Source organism: Cordyceps javanica, chromosome 7, assembly GCF_051103115.1.
Source record: "Cordyceps javanica chromosome 7, complete sequence".
Lineage (NCBI taxonomy): Eukaryota > Fungi > Ascomycota > Sordariomycetes > Hypocreales > Cordycipitaceae > Cordyceps > Cordyceps javanica.
Window position 1 is genome coordinate 1,930,565 of NC_139301.1, and position 12,643 is coordinate 1,943,207.

The following is a 12,643-nucleotide window of genomic DNA, read 5'->3' on the forward strand; positions in this document are numbered from 1 at the left end:
TTTTTATTCTTTTTTCGTTGCCTTTCTCTTTTCCCTCCCCTTCGTTCTGCTCTACCCCTCTCATCTTCTCGCGCCACTACAATTCCCCCGCCCACCGCACGATTCCGCACTCAATACGCGCCGTCTGCCCGCCAGCCACCTTCGCTTCGATTATCTGCGCCCCCCTTGTTCCCTTCGGCTTGATAATAAATTTTCCTACCTAAGCACTTGCCAGCACTGCCAGCACTGCCAGCACTGCCAGCACGGGCGGCAGCATCGAGCCACCCACCAGGCCCTCACATTGTCTTACCTGCTTATTGACAAAGACTGCCAACCTAACCCACCCCTTTCGCCGTCCTCTGGCCGGATTTCTCTGCGACTCTTGCCCGGATAGACTCTTCTAGAGCCGCTCGAATCATCGTTGGCACGTTGGACAACTGTGACGCGACCGCGACCGAGGCAGTCGGGGCACACACACCCACACACCACAGACACCCACGCACACGCACAGGCGCACATCTTCTTGCCCGCCCCTTGTCATCACACGCAACTACTCACGCATTCCGCCTCTACAACTTGGTCCTCTTTGACTTGTTAATCGCAAAGTTCACCGGCAGCCCGCAACCACTCTTCGCCCCTGGCGAGCATCGTGCTGCCCACCATGGCGAACTCGTACGTCCTTCTCCTGTCGGCCTTGTTGCGACTCGCGCAAATCACCAGCCCCCGCCGTTTTCAATTGCTAACCATGCCGCCAACAGATTTAGTACCGTCTTAAAGTCCTTTTGGCACACAATGACCACGTACGATAGGCGTAGGTGATTTTCCACATGCACATCCACGCCGCCGTTGCTGACCACAATCCTCCTGGCCAAACAGACTCCTCCTACGACTCTCCCCAACGAACTGGCCGCCACGTTCCCCTCCGGGACAGCAGGTCTGGCATGCTCACCGGTGTCGCCACCGCTTCCGACTCCCGCGCCGACGTCTCCAACCCCTACTTTGACGAATCCGCGTCGTCCACTCGCTACCAAGGCCACGGCGGCACCTCCACGCCCAACGGCTCCTACTCTCCAGGCCTCCGCTCCTCCGTCGTCAAGCAAGCCAATGCCGACGGCTTCGAGGTCCAGGGCCAGGGCGATGTCCAGATGCAGGCCTTCTCCGACGGCTTGCCGCCCCCCCCTCCCGTCCAGCACTCGTGGCATCGCATAGACTCGTGGGCCGAGGAGAATTACTTTGAGCTCTTTGACCAGCTCGGCGAGGGCTGCACCATCAACGACCTCAACGATCTCGAGCATCAGCTCGACTGCTCTCTACCCCAGGATGTTCGCGACTCCCTCATGGTCCACGACGGCCAAGAACGCGGTGGCACCCCCACCGGCATCATCTTCAGCGGCATGCTCATGGACGCCGAGGAGATTGTTCAGGAGTGGGAGACTTGGAGACGCGTCAACGAGCAGTACTTGTTGGACGCGGCCAACAACCGTGCTCCTCCCCGCCCCTCTAGCCGCGACAATGGCGAGAGCTCCTCGGGCCGACAACGGCCTCCATCCTCCTCTTCTAACCCCGACGCCTGGCAGGAAAACCTGCTTCAGAAGCAGGACTGCGTCCCCCCCAACAGCATCCGAAAGGCATACGCCCACGCCGGCTGGGTCCCTCTTGTTCGCGACTGGGGTGGCAACAACCTGGCCGTCGACCTGGCCCCTGGTCCCACGGGTCGCTGGGGCCAGATTATTCTCTTTGGCCGCGACTATGACACCAAGTACGTTGTCGCCCGCTCCTGGGGCGCCTTCTTAGCCCTCGTCGCCGACGATCTGAATTCGGGAAAATGGTACGTCGACGAGGACACCAACGAGCTTAAGCTGCGCGAGTTCAAGGAGACACGCATCGAGCCATCGTACTTTAACATTTTGCGATGGCGCATGGACCAAAAGCACGGACGCCGCGCTGCCTCTGCCGCCGCAGGCAAAAGGAGATCCATGGCATCGCCCAAGGCCGGATCTCCCCTCGGCAGCCGGTCCGCCTCGCCGTACATGAGCCCCGTCGACGGCCCCAACGGAGACGCCCGTGGCCGTTCAATGCAGCGCCCCAAAGCATTCTCGCCCCTGACAAGCCCCGGACACCGCGGATTCGGGAAGCCCCCGCCTCTGAGTAGGGTTACAGAGGAGATGGTTATGCCCATCCTGCGCGATGCCCAGATTGAACCCTCGACGCTCGTCGAGGTCGATGAGGAGCCCGACTCGCCCCGAAGCAGCCAGGATATCAAGAGCCCCGTTAGCGTGACGACGACGACGCCACTGACTTCCCGGCGCGAATCCAACCAACTCAACCACCTCGGAGACAAGGAGAACGAGCCCCCAAAGGCCAACGGCAAGCAACCCGAGGTTGTCGACGGCGCGATGAAGACGATTGAGATTTAAAACAGTGTAAAGATACAAGTAGCATATTGGGAGGGTTTCATTGAACAGTACGATTGCATGACTTGATGGTGTCCCGAGGCACAGGCATTCGCCTCTAGCAGGGACGATTAGTACCAACTGCTCCTTTTTTTTTCTGTTTCTTATATTTTTGGGAGAGGGCGTTTACGGTGTCGCTAGTTGATTCCGGGAGGCGGCTCATTGCCTCTTTTTTTTTCTGGCCTCAATTTTGTTTTTATATCTAGTTTAGTGGCCGTGCAAGACTGGGCAGGCCATGAGAGAAGGGAAATCTTGTACTTGTTTTTATCCCAAACGCACGAGAGCGTGCACGAAAGGGGTGAATACACATGACGTGTGATACACTGGGGTTCAAGCTTCCAACAGGGACTGTATTTGTATGAGATGGGCGCCAGCGACCAAGGTCTAATTAGCCTGTACAATACATTTATTTATCTACTTTCGATTATTTTCTTTGTTTGGTTGCTTTTGTCTGGGGAGGCGCGCATGATTGACAGGATGACGTCTGACGGCGGTCCAAATTCCGTGTTTTGCGTTGGGGGCTGTCGGCCGTCGGCTATGGGGTTAGGTGTGCCTGCCCGTGTCACACAACGGAACAGGCTGGTTGTTTTGAGATGCCGTGTGATCTGTTAAGTCTGTTTGTCTCGCGCCCCCCCTCCCCGGGGGCCCTGCAGCCCGATGCGCATGCATGTCTGCTCACTCGCTGACTTTTACTCACATGCAACAAAGGGAAAGGGGCAGAGAGGGGCCAAGAGAGGCCGTGTTTGCCGATAAAAGGACGGTGGTGGTGGTGTGACCCCCCTCGGCGGCTAAAACTCGACGCAGCCCGGTTTTGTGTTTTTTTTTTTCTTGCTTTTTTTTTTTTCTTCACTGGAGTCTCCCGAAGCGAAGAGTTTTTTTTTTTTTTTTTTCAAAGAAAAGAAAAGAAACAGAAAAGAAAAAGAAGAAGAAGAAGAAGAAGAAGAAGAAGAAAACGGGCTGGGGTTCATTGTATGCGCCGGCGCTGGCACTGACTGGCTCGGAGGAAAATGAGATGCAGCGCCCATTCGAATCTGTGGGGAAAAAAAAGACAATTAGAGTCGCGGCTTTACAAAAGACCAGATCATCATGCTGATTCCTAGACTGCACACGACATCATGTCTCTTTGAAAGCACAAGACCATTGTTGCTTCATCAATGGTCGAGAATACAATCGTAAATGCGGCGTATATTTCGTGACATCGTGAACAAAAACAAGCGTCCTATAAACAAACCTCCTACAGACAAAGCCCTCTTTTGGGGCGAATATATGCAAACAAAAATCTATATATACGCGAATCTCGACCTTTTTAGAGGCCCAAACAGAAACCTCCTCCTCATGACACACTAAACTGCAACGACAGGGCGGCCCGCTGTGAGAAGACGGGATCTGTTCAGCTGCGGAAGCGGAGAGCGCGGCGCAGGGTTCGTTTCCCCGGAGCGGCGGGGGCGGCGGCGGCCATGACGAGCTCGGCAGACTCACCCGGCTGGCAAGAGGTCCCGGCGGCCATGGCCTGGACAGCAGACCAAAGACCGCTGGCGCAACGCTGGAAGGACGTGCCATTGATGCAATTCCACTGGCCGTCGGGGGAGCAGGCAGAGCCGGCAGCGTGACCACCTCCGGAACTGGAGCCTCCGCCAGGAGCAGCGGGAGGAGCAGGAGCAGAAGAGGGAGCGGGAGCAGAAGAGGGAGCGGGAGCAGAAGAGGGAGCGGGAGCAGAAGCAGAAGAGGGAGCGGCAGAAGGCGCAGGCTGGGAACCGGGACTAGTAATAAAGATGCCGCCAGGAGCAGACGGAGAGGCGCTCGGCTTCGCAGAGGTAGGGCTCGGCTTCGCAGATGTAGGATTCGGCTTCGCAGATGTAGGATTCGGCTTCGCAGAGGTAGGCGGGGCAGAGGCGCTCGGCGCGGGAGCGCTACCGCCGCCGGGGGCCTTTGTAGGGACACCGTTGGCGCCTCCTGTCCTCGGACCCGTGCAGACGGGGGGCTTGAACGCACTGGTCGCGCCGTTGAACCTGTCGACGTCCTGACCAGGGTCGGGGTACTGCACATCCGCGCTGGGGGCCGTCTCGCAGTCGTTGAGCTTGATGTTGGCTACCAGCATGTCCGGAAGGCCGTCCAGGAAGGTTTTCGCGCCGCCATCTCCCGTGACAGATATCGGAGCGCAGTTCATGTACATTTCGCGGTTTCCGACCTTGTTGAGCCAGGTCCACGCGAGGGTGTAGTTGCCTACGGCAAGCTCTTTGGGGATGGTAAAGTCGTACTTGTACGGCACGGGGGCTTCAGCGTTGGCTCCCATATTACCGGCTTGGTCCTTGGCAGGGCATCCACCTTCGATAGACTTGATGACTTTCCAAACCGAATTCTTGGTGGGTTCGAGGTCGGTAGTGAGAGAAACCTGGCAAGAACCGCCGCCGTGCACAGCGGTTCCTTTGAACTCCAGAGACTGCTTGCTACCCTGCGCATAAACGTTGCTGGCACCCTCGAAAGCATAGACATTGGACCTCTGTTTGCAAGGGAAATCGCCACCACTCGCTTCGAGAGGACCGTTTGTGAGTGAGCTTTTGCCAAAGGGTACGGGGTTGGTCATTAGGATGTGGGCACTGGCAATGGTGGCCAAGCCGGAAACTGCGATGGACTTGACGAGCATTGTGTTTTTTTCCTTTTCGCAAAGGGGTGAGAATAAAGCGTTCCAGACGTTGATGAGTTGATGCTCAAGGGAATGTGTGAATCATGCGTTTCCAGACGTTGAGGAGTTGATGTTTAAAAGGAATGCAGGAATCAGGCGTTCCAGACGTTGATTCAGTGATGCGTTGCTGAGATGCTTGTGGAAATTGGCATTCGGCTCAGAGCCCCTGATACCCTTATATATGCTGAACATGTTAGTCGAATGTGGAATGACGCATCCGAGAAAGCTGCGCAACGTGGCAGAGTGACGCGCATGTATCCTCGTTTGCAGCGTCCAGGTGATTCCAGCAAGTTACTAGAGTTGACTCAAAGAGGTGTCGTGCAAAGCTGCAACATGCAATGTTTGCCAATCGAGCCACGCGACACTCTCTGAGATGATCAAATTTCGCAGCTAGGAAACTTACAAAGATCAAAAGCTGTAACATAAAAGACAGACTGCGCTCTTGGTGATGACGTCTCAGTTTCTGGGTGGGTATTGAGATGAAACTAAAGGTAACTCGCACCGGGCGGTTACTGCAGCAAGAAAAGAAAAGGAAAGTGGCGGGTGTGGTGAAGGGGTATGAAAGCAAAGGACCAGCCTGTAACGAAGCAGAAAGGAAAAGGGTCCAGGGAGAATAAAATCTGGCACCTTGAAATGGAGAAAGGACAGTGATGGGCGAGTCTGGTGAAGCAGAGTCGTAAATTCAGACGGGCGATGCGGGGACGTCTTATACAATGATATACACACTCAAGGTCGAGGCAACGGAGCTGCCAGGCTGGAGACAGGGGTAAGAAGAAGCGAGAGACATGGCCAAATTTACGGGAAAAAGAATATTGAGTAGAATCCACAGGCTATCGAGCTGCCAAGAAGAAACGAGTCCAGGTTCATGGTGGCGGGAAAGGCAGAGGAGCCAGGGACGAGAGAGAGCAGATCGTCTTGCAGGCGATCCAACGCTAGCGACAGCGCAGGTACCAGCCAACCAGTTCAACAGCATGGGCAAGAGTTGTCGCTGGCAGTGTGCCAAGTGGGTTAGATGGCGGCGTGGAGAGACACAGAATAGGAAAGTAAAATAGGGTGGATGCGGAATGGAGGGCTCCACGAGCAGACTCCACGTCGGTTTCGAATCAACGGGCGAGTGGTGGCGGATGACAACGTCTTGACTTGTGCCCTTGTGCCCGTATCGGCCGTAGGCAAAAGCGGTTGCGTGAGGATGCTCGTCATAGGCTGGCAACTGGTTCTGCGGTTTCAGGGTTGAGAGCCTCATGCCAACCAGCACCAAGTGGGCTCGGAGGAGACGTTCGAGGACAGAGGTCGTCGTCTGGCATTGTATTGGCTGGCGGCGTTGCGCATCTGTCTTTGCCGATCTTGGGCAGAAACGTGGATCGCTCATGATTGATCCAGCCGTGCTTTTTTTTCTCGTCTTTTTTCCCCCTTTCGATTACTGATATGATTTCAGTTTCGCCGCATCATCATCATGGGTTTTTTTTTTCCCCTAGAGCATGCCTCTTGTATATTCTCCCAGGATCCGATATTTCGGGCGGACCAGGTGCAGGGATAGGCTCAAGCAAAGGCAGCACGCACGTAGCGGCAGCGTGGGGAACACCAGTAGCGCCACACCCAAGCCCAGCACAGACAGCGCCAGAACGAGGCCCTACTGATACTTGGGCAGGCAAGCAGGCCAGGCCAAATGCTGGTGACCAGTTGGAGGTGCTGAAGAATCGACACACAGTAAGTAGGGGTGATGATGCGTAGCAAAGTGCCAGATAGCGGCGGGTGATGTGACCGTTCTCGCTGGCTGATACAAACAGAGCCCCAATGGGGGCGGCTAACTCTGTCGTCATTGGTGGGTTCCTTTGATGGCTAGAATTCTGCTTACACGTTTAGCACTACGGCAGTTCTGCCCACGACGCAGGTCACTTTGCTCCGTACAGAGTGCGTGGCTCAGGAGGGTTTGTTGATGGCCAATAACTTTTTTTTGGTTGTTGAGTTGAGGCCGTGTCAGCCAGTCAGAGGACGAAGACCGACCGATTGCGATGCCCCGCTTTTCCATCTTGAGGCCTGCCCTGCCTATCATTGCTCGGGTTTCTAGATTCGAGACGTAGCAAAAGCACAACCGGATCCGAACAACCATCTATTCTATTCCTGAATAAAATCACCGTGATTTCGGAAGCAAGCAGTCGACGTTTTCATGCCTGCCGTGCCATGTTGCACTCCGTCAGACCCTAGAACAGCCTCGTTTGGCCGCGACGGGCAGAGCCGCCCCTCCCCCAACTTTTGACGTCAGGGGACCCTTTGTTAGCTACCTGCGTAAATGTCGCCGTATAACGTCGCACATGCAGCCGTTGGTGCGGACTGTCTTGGGGTGGCACAGATACTCTAAGCCATGCGAAACTGTCTCGAAAACAGAACGAAAGGCAACGTCATATGTTGGTGAGAACTGACATGGGAAAATGTCACTACGTTGTGCCTCTTTTCTTGTATCCTTCTTTTGCTCTGTCTTGAGAATCTGGCATTGCTCAGCATCTGTACCTCTCGCTGCCATCGCGTGACACACGTGCGCAAAGCAGCCTTGCACTACAGAGCTCTCTCTTGGAAGTCGTCGCATCCAAGTAATTGGCAATCGTCCGTCCGTTTTCCACCTCGATGGTCTGCCTGCTAACTTATCCACAACTCGAAACATGATTTACGGTGACGACCCGCTTCTTCACTGGCTCGCAGGGCAATACTGTTGAAACGCCAACCTACTTTAGCCCAGTTAATAAACCAAACAAGTTCAGCATTTCGCAAAACGTTGGCAAAAAAAAAAGTCTAGACTTTCCATGCAGGGGGGCAACCTGAATCTGGTTTCTATGCCCTCTGCTTTCTTCTTATCGTCGTCCCTTGCACGTCGTCGCACACATGCAGGGGTAATCTCGGTGGCGGTCTTTATTACCCAGTGGTGTGGTTTGGTGGCTCGTAACACCTGAGCCCTGTCACCTACACTTATTGTGTATTTTCCTCTACGTGACTAGTCCAGTATCATGGCATTCTGGGTGTTGCCTACTTACTGGCAACTCGTCATCTGTCTATTATCATTTTTTTTTTCAACTTTTCTCTTCTTTCGGATGATTCTACTGAGTATTCTCTATTTCATACCTTTTCTTCATGCCCCTCATGTCCTACTCTGCTCCAACTTTCATGCTGGCAGGCTGCTGAAACTCGCACAAGTTTCATGGCCTATCGCGCAACTCCTGCTCTTTGTTGGGCGCGTATTTCGTAACGTTGCTTGGGCAGTCGCCGCTCCCAGAACTCTCCGACTTGCTGTGCCTTTCTCAAAGGGGAAAAACTTGTTCAAGAATGCCTGAAATAAACCTGCGGTTGTCGTATTTGCTCACAGACCACGACTTTACCGTATTGGTTGCGAAAGCTCGCTCTGCAGCCCCGTTACTCCTCGCCCAGCCCATCCATATCCAATACAACCCTCTTCTTCGGCCTGCACATAGAAATACCCCCTGCGCTGCTATCCCCTATTCTGTGCAGCAATTTGTGATCGGGGTGGCTCGTTCTCTCACGAAGCCGTGCCCAGCTCACAAACACGGCGCCTCTCGCCAACCGACCCATTGATTGGGTGCTTGGCAGCCTGGTACCAGCGCGGCATTGTGACAACACGAGGTCAAATATCTACTCCGCTTCTGAGAATCTAAAAAGCATATCATGGTTTTGTCAGGGCATGCATAAACATGCTCTTCGCGCACACGAGCGCCGCTGCTCAATGACTGGCTGGAGCAGAGCCTTGCCCGTCGATCAAACACAGCCGCGAACAGGAGCCCGCCGCATCAACCGGCCTCCGCCAATTTATGTACAATCTACCCAACTGTCATGCACACGTACCTTTCTCTGCAGTTACCCACTCAGCAGCTGGTCTCCTGATCTGCGCATGTTTCTCTGTTTTTTCAGCCCCGCCGTTCGTGCCATGGCCGGCAATCGCACATACCCTATACCCGACTGGAAGCCGGGCTCATGATCATACTCACCAGCTACGCCAGAGATGATCAGACGATGCTTCCAACGGGCAGTTTGGGGTTCTTGAAATTAATGATATAGTCGTTTCATTTGATAGCAAGGGGTGAAAGTGATAAAAACCCCGGTTTGGTCAAAAGGCCTTTCCGATTCCGTTGGGCTATGTATTTCTGGTAAATGCTCTGCCAGGCGTAGGCTCGTCTATCATCATCGCAGCCTACCCAGGTCAATTCAACAAGCAAGCCATTCCTATGAGACTTCTAGTCACCATCCAGGACGTCACCGAGCCTACTCCTTGATATCCCCTTCGCAGTAGCCGTTCCGCGTCCACAGCTTCATACGATCTCTCTTAAACTCCTCAAAGTCCCATTCCCGCATCTCCAGCTCCTTGGGGTGCAGATACACGTACGTCTTGGTCTCCTTGTCCTCCCCCTCCGCCGCCCCGTCCAGCTGCACACGGACCGGGTCCAGCCTGTACTCGCGGCCCTCGTAGTCGTCCAGCTTCTGCATGTTGGCCGCCGTCAGCCCCGTCACGTAGACGCCCCGCACGGACTGGCCCGGCTCCGGTATGATGCCCGGATAGTCGGCGTACTGCACCCGGTGCCGGCAAAAGCCGTCGAGCACGGCCGGCGTGAAGGTGTGCAGCGCCTGGATGGCCGCCGGCGGTGATTTGGTGCCGTAGCATACGCTGAAGAAGACCTCTGGGGCCATCTGATACTGCGGTTAGCATCGTGAAGCGTAGGTTACGTGGTTCCGTCAAAACGTACAAGCGTGCCTGGGAAAGGTGTTAGCAGGGAAACCCTTCGTTGGACGGAACTCGGTTGCTCACCGTAGAAGAAGCCGGTTAGGTCACCACTCATTTTGCGCAGCTGGAGTCCTTTGTTTTGCACAAAAAGCTATCGTCTATAGAAATGTCTCTCGATATTTCCGTTCGAGGTTGGATTGTCAAGAGATGATGTTTATCCTGATTGCCGGTCTCTACCTAACCATTTGTGGGCCAGAACGCCTTCCGATAATCGCACGTGGGGTAACGGCGATGGAAAGCCGCCTCGTAACACGATAACGCAGAACTTAGTATCGTCTTTGTCTGTAGAAGGTCGCTATTCTGGGAATAGTTTCTTGACCCCTAACTATCTGACGATACAATTTTTCGCTCCAGAAGGGTCGCGAAACCTGCATATTCTGCCGACGACCCTTTCGCGGTTGGGTTGGCGTGTCCTTGCACGTCCTCGACAAGTCTGAAAACCGTCGCGATTGACTGACGCACCGCCTTATCGTAGGCCTTGAGAGGGCCTTTATCGCCCTTCCCGCCGTATTGGAGGCCGATGAACGGAACGACGCCGTATCCGTCGGGCACGTCCACGCCGGGCAGACTGCTGAAGAAGCAGCGCTGCTCCTTGGATAGGGAAACGGAGCCTTTTTCGTGTTGGTAACCTCATGAGCACGTACTTGAATTAGACCCCCTTCTTCCACCGGTACAGAGGAGGACCCCGGTAGCCTGGATCTGCGATGGACAACGGGCCAACGGTGATCATCTTGCGTGCCCGCAAGCCCACGCGTACACTCCTTGTCGACATGAAGTCGCGCAGCCGAATGTATCTGTTATCGACAATTTGTACCCAAAAAATATCAAAACGTAGGAACAAATAAGATGAATGAATAAGCCTGTGGATCGATTGTTTCTCGCCCCCCCTATTCGCAAAACGCATTTCACTCATCCTCCCTCTCTATCCTGAAACCTGCAGTATCTACAGAGCTGCGGCTAATTCGACCTCATGACGTCTCAGCAAAGAGGTGTTGAATCAGAAGCCTGATTTAGTCTTCGAGATCCGACTCCACAACCGTCTTGGCCTCTTTCTCACCACCCTTCTTCCTTGGTCGAAGCCACTCCTCCATTCCCGCCTGCCAGTACACTCGATTCTCCGCCCCCCCCATGCCAAAGTCCGCCGCGGACACTGGCTCCTCCACAGCAGCATCTTGGACAGTAGTCCCATTCGTCTCCCTTTTCAGCTTCTTCGCCGCGGCCGCCGCGGCCGCTTTCTTCGCGGGCCTCGGCTCGTCGTCGTCGCGCTCGTGCGGGACGACGTCGTTGGCGAGGTCCCAGCCCGGCAGCTTGTACGTGCGCATGAGCTCGAACACGGCCTGCTCCTTGTCCTTGGCCTCGATCATGAGGTCCATGTCGCGCGGGCACGGCGGCAGCACCCTGACGCGCGGCGAGTGCTTGCGGCGCTCGCGCGGCGTGACGGCCCCGGCCGTGGGCTCGCTGTAGTGCATCTTCTGCTTGATGCCCTTCCTGGTCCACGTCGCCGCGATGCGCGGGTAGAGGCTCGTGACGTCCCGCGTGCCCTCCCGGAGACTGGCGTCGAAGATGATGTTGTGGTGGTGGTAGTCGAGCACCAGCGGGATGTTGAGCTCCTCGCAGATGGGCAGCAGGTCGTGCACGCTCCAGGCCACGTCGTCGTTCTCGAGCACCAGCCTGTTCCTCACACCCTGCGGGAGCTTTTGGTAGTTGTCGCGGAAGCGGTCGAGCGTAGCCTGCTTGTCGCCAAAGGTGCCGCCCATGTGCAGGATCATGACCGCGTCACGGTCCAGCTGGGGCGGCAGTTTGAGCAGGGACAGGAGCTCATCATGGTACTCGAGATCACGAAAAGACGCAGTGACGACCTCCTTTCGTGGGCTGCCAATCTGCGTAAACTGGCCCGGGTGTGTCGTCAGGCGATGTCCCAGTTCAGCCGCCACCTTGCCAGCCTCGCCGAGGGCCTCGGCTGCAAAGGGCGCCAGCTTGTACCCGTACTCGGCGTGGCTTGCAAACGGAAACATTTCGCTACTCAATCGCATAAATTTGATGCCGTACTTGTCATTCCAGCGCAGCATCTTGACGATATCCCGGGCATTAGCGAGCCCCAGGCTCTGCACAAACTGGAGACCGAGGGCTACGTCGGCCGGCTTGGACTTGTCGGGCCTATTTTTGGTGGCATGTTCTGGCTGCGAAGGATCGAGAAGAGGATGCCTGTGCTCTAGAATCGATGCGATGCGGCAGGTTCTGGAGGAAAAGACTGGTGGATTTGCTGTCCGTAGATATGTGTTTAAACAAGCCTTGTTTGCAGGTTAGTTGATGTCGTGGTATTGACCTTGTAGGTAAAAACAGAAGTATCTTACATAGCCTAACCTCCCAGACCATGGAAGTGGCAATTCGTCGCTGTTGACGGGCGGAGGGCGTCTGGCACCCCTTTCGGCCGACAATGCCTCTTCGTCATTCCCGGCCTCGTCCTCCTCACTGGGGCCCGGAGCTCGCGTCGTCTTCCGTGCGGTGCGCACCTTGGCAGGTTTCTCAGGCAGGTTGATCTCCGACTTGGTTTCCGGTATAGACTCAATAGCTTCCACTTTCACTGTCTGAGTAGATCGACGCGGGCGCTTGCGACGCGACAATGTGACTGCCTCGGCGTCAACTGTGACTGTTTGCGCGAGAGTCGCCTTTCGCTTTGGCGCCATGATTGAGGGCGATGGCGACAATTGACGCGAAAATGTGTCCCCCGCAACGACTGAAATT

At 55.3% G+C, this 12,643-nt stretch overlaps 5 protein-coding genes across 5 annotated transcripts; 1 reads left to right on the forward strand and 4 right to left on the reverse strand.

Annotated features, from left to right (window-relative positions):
• Nucleotides 1–640: 640 nt before the first annotated feature.
• Nucleotides 641–2,396, forward strand: V2A60_010083 (SMI1/KNR4 family protein; the record flags this gene model as incomplete). Its single annotated transcript, XM_083261344.1, has 3 exons — nt 641–651; nt 738–790; nt 856–2,396. 3 exons carry the CDS (start codon nt 641–643, stop codon nt 2,394–2,396), a joined length of 1,605 nt encoding a protein of 534 aa, XP_083117470.1.
• Nucleotides 2,397–3,822: 1,426 nt separating this feature from the next.
• Nucleotides 3,823–5,076, reverse strand: V2A60_010084 (uncharacterized protein; the record flags this gene model as incomplete). Its single annotated transcript, XM_083261345.1, has 1 exon — nt 3,823–5,076. One exon carries the CDS (start codon nt 5,074–5,076, stop codon nt 3,823–3,825), a length of 1,254 nt encoding a protein of 417 aa, XP_083117471.1.
• A 4,305-nt stretch (nt 5,077–9,381) lies between these two features.
• V2A60_010085 (gamma-glutamylcyclotransferase family protein) lies at nt 9,382–9,953 on the reverse strand (the record flags this gene model as incomplete). The annotated part of the gene is made up of 3 exons (XM_083261346.1): nt 9,382–9,804; nt 9,861–9,868; nt 9,923–9,953. 3 exons carry the CDS (start codon nt 9,951–9,953, stop codon nt 9,382–9,384), a joined length of 462 nt encoding a protein of 153 aa, XP_083117472.1.
• Nucleotides 9,954–10,219: 266 nt separating this feature from the next.
• On the reverse strand, nt 10,220–10,628 carry V2A60_010086 (uncharacterized protein; the record flags this gene model as incomplete). Its single annotated transcript, XM_083261347.1, has 2 exons — nt 10,220–10,509; nt 10,583–10,628. 2 exons carry the CDS (start codon nt 10,626–10,628, stop codon nt 10,220–10,222), a joined length of 336 nt encoding a protein of 111 aa, XP_083117473.1.
• Nucleotides 10,629–10,908: 280 nt separating this feature from the next.
• On the reverse strand, nt 10,909–12,585 carry V2A60_010087 (uncharacterized protein; the record flags this gene model as incomplete). Its single annotated transcript, XM_083261348.1, has 2 exons — nt 10,909–12,189; nt 12,253–12,585. The coding sequence occupies 2 exons, from the start codon at nt 12,583–12,585 to the stop codon at nt 10,909–10,911; spliced, it is 1,614 nt and encodes a 537-aa protein (XP_083117474.1).
• Nucleotides 12,586–12,643: the final 58 nt, after the last annotated feature.